The sequence below is a fragment of the Myxine glutinosa genome, chromosome 8 (genome assembly GCF_964187855.1).
Source record: "Myxine glutinosa chromosome 8, kmMyxGlut1.1, whole genome shotgun sequence".
Taxonomy (NCBI): Eukaryota; Metazoa; Chordata; class Myxini; order Myxiniformes; family Myxinidae; genus Myxine; species Myxine glutinosa.
In genome coordinates, this window is record NC_136268.1 from 8666014 (window position 1) to 8674154 (window position 8141).

Consider the following 8141-nt stretch of genomic DNA (forward strand, 5'->3'; position numbering starts at 1 on the left):
CTTTCCAACGGTCCCATTGTTACATCTCTACAAGAGCAGGAACCCTTTAGAAAATGGCAGGACAGACACACACACACGGACGGATGGAGGGCTTCTTCTTCTTTTATGAATAGATGTCCTGCCACATTTCATTATACAGTGTTGTGCTGTAATAGTGCAAGCTTTGCCTCGTACTGTCAAAGATGGCGATAGCTATACTTCCGATGCTTTTCTTTTGTTCAGGTAACCATAACTGCTGACCAGCCTTGCAAGGTGGCCAGCTGGCCTCTGTCCCAGCTCCGTGCCTTGCTGACGCAAGACTCTCTCCTTTCCAATATCATGGGAGTCCTCACGGGACATGATGTTGCGGACAAGCTGAGCGCGGTGCACACCCAGGCGTGGGCGTCCGCAAGCCCGGACCCCTTGGGGCCTGGTGCCAGGGAAATGGCGCAAACGATCCCACCAGACATCCGCCTGTCATGTCTGGAGCTCTTGATGGTGAGAAAGTCTTCACAATGAAGATGAATATTCTCTTACTCTCAATTGGAATTAGATGTGTATCTGTATCTGTTGGACTGTCTTTTTCCAAATGTATTCTACCATAGATGTTACTAACATTCCCACCTAACAAACAACTAGCAAACATCTGTCATGCACCCTCGAAAGGTGTGGTACTACAGGTACGTCCTGTACATCGCCTCACCTGCTCACCTCTTTTAGTTTGTTAGTTGTCGTTTGGTTTGTTCCTATTCTGTTTCATCTCCGCTTTCCCCTTCTATTCCTCTTCTTCCTGTATTTCCAGTTGTGTGAAGCCTGTTCCCCCCCTGTGTCCTTCTCCCCTCTCCACCTTGATCCCACACTCACTATCGCCTTCACTAATACAATCCGCTGCTGGTGTTTCCACCTTTCCCTTTTTTTCCATTCCAATCTGCTCCAGCTCTTCCATGAGCCTTGACCAATGACCATGTATACAAAACAATAGTCAAATGCAGAAGATGGAGCACCTGTTTTTTGTCTGTGTTCTCGAAAAATAAATCAAGATACCTATTTGTTGCCTTAGTTGATCACACAGAGCAAATTGATAGTTTGTTTATCATATTATGTACTGAACTAAGTGTTCTTATTCTGTCCAATCACAGGATAGAAATCTATTGGGGGTCGCTCCACCTCTTTTACTGCCTGTGGCTAAACAACATCTTCCCTTCCAACGCTTTCCAGCCAATCAGCCGCCTTCTCTGGGTAGCCAACCACCTCCCGCTGAGGTGCAACGACCCCATGAAACTCGACCTCCCTACGAGGGTGAGGACTTGGACAGCTTGTCGGTTGATGAGTACGGTGACGTTGCTGGTTCACTACTCGAATATTCAAATGAATATCTAAAGTGACCGAGGAGGTTAAGTTAGGGTTGTTAGGGTTAGGGTTCTGGTTAGTTTAGGTTGTTATGGTTAGTTTGGGTTGTTAGGGCTAGGTTAGGGTTAGTTTGGGTTGTTAGGTTAGGGTTAGGGTTAGCCTGGGTTGTTAGGGTTAGGTTAGGGTTAGTTTGGGTTGTTAGGGTTAGGGTACGGGTTAGTTTGGGTTGTTAGGGTTAGTTTGGGTTGTTAGGGTTAGGTTAGGGTTAGTTTGGGATGTTAGGGTTAGGTTAGGGTCAGTTTGGGTTGTTAGGGTTGTTAGGGTTAGTTTGGGTTGTTAGGGTTAGATTAGGGTTAGTTTGGGTTGTTAGGGTTAGGTTAGGGTTAGTTTGGGTTGTTAGGGTTAGATTAGGGTTAGTTTGGGTTGTTAGGGTTAGATTAGGGTTAGGCTTTCGGAAACACAATGGTTTTTCTTGATACTTACAAGGTGATTCTGCATGGCGCATCCACTCTTCGTTTCATGAAACTTTAGCCACCCTACTACACACAATAAACTACACACCACACCTGTCATTTAAGCTCTTCTTTAAAAAAAAGAAAAACCTACCTTTGTACGACCTTCATTCGTTGTGTCGTGCGTGGTAAGCAGATAAAATGAGTGAAACCCGATCCTCGATCTCTCTCCAGCTGGTGACGGTTACAAACAAGGAAATGCTGATTGTGGGTAGCAGCGGAGTATCTTAAGGTTGCCAAAAGATTGTCGGAGTGTATCCACATTACCCTTGCAATTATCTGCCTGTTTTTGTAAATGACACAGAGACTGAACATACAATGTTGGAATAAATGCATATGTATCAGAAAGTAGTGCATTCCTTTGACTCCTTGTTGTTAGAGTATAATATTTTTACAGTGCACCATAAGTTGGACCTGAGGTCAAATCTTCCACCTGGACGATCACCAACTTAGCTACGGACGGTCATCAGAGACCGTCCGCCAAGGAAGCCGAACACATCTTTTCTTCGGTTTGTGACAGAAACTCGAACGAGGTCTGTCGCCTACAGTAGTTTCCCCGTTTAAAAATGATTGGGGCCGAGTGTGAACCCCGGGGAAATGTACCAAGCATTTAACCCTCCGAGCTAGGTTTGGCGCCAATTCCCAATGCACGTGAGTTTGGCTCATGCCGCAGGTTTAATTTTTCAATTCCGAACCGAGCACCAGGCCAACATGCCAGTGGTGAGAGAACAGGGTTTATTAACAATGAAAAATGGGTAAGGAGAACAAGGAAGGTGCACATGGATGGTTTATGCGGTACCTTATTCAGTCACACCACGAAGAGTCGCACAGGGATAGGTCACAAGATAGAGAAAAACCTTGTCCCCACGTGATGTTTGCATGGGGGTGTTGTGGTCTGGTGGAGAGAGAGAGAGAGAGAGAGAGAGAGAGAGAGAGAGAGAGAGAGAGAGAGAGAGAGAGAGAGAGAGAGAGAGAGAGAGAGAGAAAGAGAAAGAGAAAGAGACAGAGAGAGAGAGAGAGAGAGAGAGAGAGAACAGAGACAGAGACAGAGGACAGAGAGAGAGAGACAGAGAGACAGACAAAGACACACTAAGCAGGGCCTTGTCCAGACTCCTTCTCGCAAGCACACGCTCACTTGTAAGGTGTCGTTTGTTCTGTTATTCTGCCGTGTCAGACTCACTGGGTTCCGCGGGACTTGACCCAACTCTGAACACCCCGTTGAATTGTCTCCACTATCTGCACATTCACTCAACCACTCTCAAACTGAACAGTCCATTCTGAACTGCTGAACTGCTTCGTTGAACTGCTGCCGTTCCGTCCCCGCTCATTGGCTTTTATAACCTCACGTTGTTGCTCTCATTTGCACCGCATTCGGCTTCTCACCACATCTGCAGTTGCAAGCGGTTTCAGGCTGGTTACCAGCACAGGTGTAGATCTAACCTTGGCGCATAGTCGCAAGTCCTTACCTTTGCCTTCCTCAAGGGGTGGGGGATAGTTTGCTGGTTTGTAGAGCTGCAAACGGTTCATTAAAGAAGCAGACAGATTACAAAGGGAACTATTTAGGGGATTCAGGAAGCGGATATGGATTTGTAGACGCATTACAGTGGTGAGGGGTCACGTTCATTAGCTCTTGAACAAACTTGGACACTTACGTTCATTTTTACACAGAAACCACAGTTATAGCACCCATTTATTAATTACATAATTAGTCTATTTTACATCCGTTACTCCCTATCACATTCCCGCAATGATATTTAAATGCTTCTTGAATACCATCTACTTTTTGCAAGAAATAGAACCACTTTTTAAATTTAACACTCCTTCTTCAACGGCCCCAATTATTCCCACCTTCTTGTGCGGTCGGTTCGGCATGCTTTTTTTTCTCCCAGCCTTTCACGAACCAGCTGGCCATGCATGACAGAAGCTAAAACTTGAACACCAATCTAAATATTTGGAGAAAAGAAAATTGGAGGGAAGAAAAAAAATTAAGGTTAAATATTTTGGAAGACGATGAGTATGAACTTCTGACTTGGATAAAGGTCGGACTCTCTGTGGTATATTTTCATCTACAGAACAGTAGAGCGCACCTTGCTGCCTGCACAAACACAAATTTACTGGCAAATTCATTATGTTGCATTTCCTCCTTAATTGGGTAAATCTTTCTCAGATAAGGATGTGAATTGAAAATAATAATTGATATTGGACAAGATTATTCGAAAACAAATTTCATTCAACTCAATAGATTCCCATTAAATCTTTTTAGCCACGTCGCAGACGCTGCTAATAGAGTGCCCTCTGCTGTTGTTGTTGTTCTTCTTCTTCTTGTTCTTGTTCTTGCAGAGAAGACAAAACCTCAAAGCTCCACCCATTCTGGGAACCACAGCTCCACCCATTGTGGGAGAGGCTTCATATAAACAAATATCCACCATTTTATTAACTCGCATAGCTTTGAGGCCTGTTTTGTACGCCCGTGGTGTCTTCCTCTCTCACACAGTTTTATTTCAAATCAAATTCGATATATCATTTCATTTTTCACAGTCGCTAACATAGTTTTAGACTCGGTTGAAAAAAAACGGAAAGAAAATGCGATGAAAGTTGCCCTTTATAGAACGAAATGAATTCTCAAAGGCCTGTAATATATATTTTTTTAAATCGCGGCATGGTCAGTCATACACCGCCCGAAATAACAGACGGGAAAATGCCGAGATATATATATTTTGTTTAAATCGCGGCATGGTCAGTCATACACCGCCTGAAATAACAGACGGGAAAATGCCGAGATATATTAAAAATTCGTCGCCACACACGGGAAATTGCCGAGATATATTTTCACTTTGCACAAAAATAACATCAAGTAATCGAATCAATAGGAATGTCCTGTGCCTATAACATCGACGTTATAGGCACAGCTGCATCTAGGCATTGTGTAACATCGACGCGGCTTTTGTTTTAATTAAAACTTTTTGTACTTGTTATACTAATGTAACACAAGAAGCTTTAATTCCATGTGTAGAGTCCTCAATGTAGAGGGGGACACGACTTTTCCCTTGAGCTGACATAGCAAATGTGATGCAAGGAATGTTCAAATCCAAGATGACAACATTTACATATTATATTCTCATTCTCTCTCTCCCTGTCCTCCCCCCTCCCTCTTTCTGTCCTCCTCTCTTTCTCCCTCTCTCCTTCTCCCTCTCTCTTTCTCCCTCTCTCTTTCTCCATCTCTCTTTCTCCCTCCCTCTTTCTCACTCTCTCTCTTTCTCCCTCTCTCTCTTTCTCACTCTCTCTTTCTCCCTCTCTCTCTTTCTCACTCTCTCTCTTTCTCACTCTCTCTCTTTCTCACTCTCTCTTTCTCCCTCTCTCTCTTTCTCACTCTCTCTTTCTCCCTCTCTCTTTCTCCCTCTCTCCTTCTCCCTCTCTCCTTCTCCCTCTCTCCTTCTCCCTCTCTCTTTCTCCCTCTCTCTTTCTCCCTCTCTCTCTCCCTCTCTTTCTCCCTCTCTTTCTCCCTCTCTTTCTCCCTCTCTCTTTCTCCCTCTCTCTCTCTCTCTTTCTCTCTCTCTCTCTGCTCTACACTTTTGCAGAGACGCACAAGAGGGTGGGGCTCGCTCCACTCGTCTCTCCTCACACGCCTCACCTGTGAGCTCTGCATCGCTTGACTTGATCTTTGTGAGATCATGTACGGCTGGGACGGAGAGAGTGCAGTCAGAGAAAATGAGTGACAAACCAGCAACTGCTTTACATTGGACTTAAACCCATGATTTTCTATCAGAAGTCATTGGCTAGTCCTACATTTCAAGAACCTCAAAAACGAGTGTATGGTATTTTTCAGTGGGTTCTATATAATAGTTAGGTTTAGTGAGCGAGATAGTCTTCCAAAGATATGCACCAATGATATGCTGCATGAGTTATTAGGGTTAGGTTAAACTTCCTCGGTGGTGTAATGGTGGGAGTGTTAGGGTTAGGTTAAACTTCCTCGGTGGTGTAATGGTGGGAGTGTTAGGGTTAGGGTTGTTGCGGTTAGGGTTAGTGAACGAGATATCCTTCCAAAGATATGTCATAACTCATAAGGATATGCTGCACGATCCGATTAAACCGCCTCGGTGGTGTAATGGTTGGAGTGTCTGCTCGGACTCTGGGACGTCTGCAGTTTGAATCCCGGCTGAGTCACACCAAAGACGTTAAAAATGGCATGTGCTGCTTCTTTGCTTGATGCTTAGCATTTTAAAAGGTTAGACCACGGATAAACAACCATAGGTTGGTATATATATAATAGTGCAGGCTTTGAGAATGGGCCTATAGTGGCCTAGCTCCTCTTGTGTCAAAGTTCCTTGAAAGGGAACTCATAATCTTACTATAATTCACCAAATGTCCGTCCGTCCGTCCGTCCATTCGAAGGTACCGCAAAAACGGTTGAACCGATCGCAATGATATTTTGGGTGGGTATTCCTGGGACCCGCTGGGAGTAAAACAGGCCATATTATTTTTCCAGTTTTTCCAAACACGATGGAATAATATTTCCCGATATGAACAGTGGTGTGGCTTTTCTTGAAATTCTACAAATACTGTTTATTCTACGTAACAGGAGAGAGTAGATCAACTCCTGACGAACTCTTGCCATATAAACGTGCGGCTCCGAAGTAACATGGCAGCGTGTGCAAAGCGACTGAGAAACAGGTGTAGCGGCCGCTTCCGTGTTACAGATTCGGCGTGCACTCTTCACACATAAACGTGCGACTGAGAAAGACGTGTAGCGGCCGCTTCCGTTTTGCAGAATTCAATCTTTTTTCAAAACTAGCGCCATGTACTGTTTAGATTTTGATGATTTGCGTGTGATATTATTCAACGGATGTTTATATAAATCGTTTAAAATAAAATAAAAAGCCTTCAATTTCTGATATTTTGCCTTTTCATTTGGGCTACCCAATTGAAGCCCCGCCCATAGGGCGGGTACCGTTGCTAGTATTATTAATTTTAATAACGATATGTCATTTGTGTGAGCTTTTGCTTTGGAAAAAAACAGAATAAGCTGTTGAGGCTTCAATATAGTGACAACAAAAGCTATGGATGTATGAATATCAGGTATGGATCTAGAATTTGGGATTTGTGGGGCTGTAGTCTTCTCCCCTTCCTTCCTCTATCCCCAATAATCTTTAGCAAAGCAGCTAAACTAGCCACCCCCAACCTCCCAGTCTTTGTCCAATCACAATGTCAGCCGGACCCCTCCGTCCAACCCCACTCCCTCACCCTGTCCACTCCCGCCAACTTTTTCTAATAAGAGTCTGGAACCATGCTGCCAATTATTACATTTATGTCAAAGCCAGCGAAAGAACAAACTATTCAAAAGGTAAAGAAAATAAAAATGAAAATACCGTATACACAATTCGGGTAACAAGCCAGCCATAAACAGGGCATTTCCAGATTTATTTCCCAATTATACTTGGTGATTTTAAAATGCAGTTTAAGATTTCAAAAATGAGCCAAATGGGAACAGATTTATTTGTCGTTTGTTTGTTTACCAAAAACTCACATGGCAAATAAAGTTTGTTTACTTTATTGTTTACAAATACCAATTACCGATAAAGTTTGTTTACGAATAAAATAAACAACATGACCATGATCTTTTCAACCCCCATTACAACAAACAACAACATGCATTTTAAGGCCATTTTCCCTGCTAGAGCGGGGGTTAGCCTTGCGGTCCCCATGACAATCTTCTCCATTTTGCCCTATTTTCTGCAAAGAAAAATTTTCTGCATGAACCTTCTCCAATCCCACCTCTTTCCAAGTTTCCAGTTTTTACATGCCACATGTGGCAGGATTACAAGAGATCTGTGTGGTGGTGGTTGTTGTTGTTCTTCTTCTTATTATTATTATTATTCTTAGGGGTCAATTTTTTTAATGTGCACTCATTTGTCAGGCAGCTGCCAGACCCCACCCACATTTGTCACTTGACTCCACCCACCATGGCCATTTGCACCAAGACTAAATAATATGGCCACCATCTTGGTTTTATGTTGGGCCTATGACATCATCAGGCCTGTAGGCCTCTGCTGATGATACAATGCTCAGGTTTGTTGCATCAAATTTCCATTGGCTTTAGTTGGGTCGAGTGTTGTTCACAATGAAGGACCCCAAAAGTAAGGTTTCATCAAGCCAATCAGCACGCACAGTACGCGTTTCCCTAAAAAATAGCGTGGGCCTAAGACATCAGGTCTGTAGGCCTCTGCTGATTATATACGATTACGTTTGTGCGGGTAGGCATGAAATACCTCATAGGAAAGTCCGAATCGTATAAATGAGCAT

At 43.6% G+C, this 8141-nt stretch overlaps 1 protein-coding gene across 2 annotated transcripts in view; it reads left to right on the forward strand.

The window, feature by feature from the left end:
- The window catches only part of POPDC3 (popeye domain cAMP effector 3), an 86942-nt gene extending 84762 nt beyond the window's left edge, over positions 1–2180 (forward strand). The window contains exons 8-10 of one of the 2 annotated variants that reach the window (XM_078782904.1): positions 223–477; positions 1119–1278; positions 2016–2180. In XM_078782904.1, the coding sequence (XP_078639030.1) occupies positions 223–477; positions 1119–1278; positions 2016–2056 (456 nt within the window). In that variant the 3' untranslated portion in view covers positions 2057–2180. Of the gene's footprint in view, positions 1–222; positions 478–1118; positions 1449–2015 lie in introns of those variants that run through there. The other variant, XM_068123976.2, reaches the window with a different exon arrangement.
- The last annotated feature ends 5961 nt before the right edge of the window (positions 2181–8141 follow it).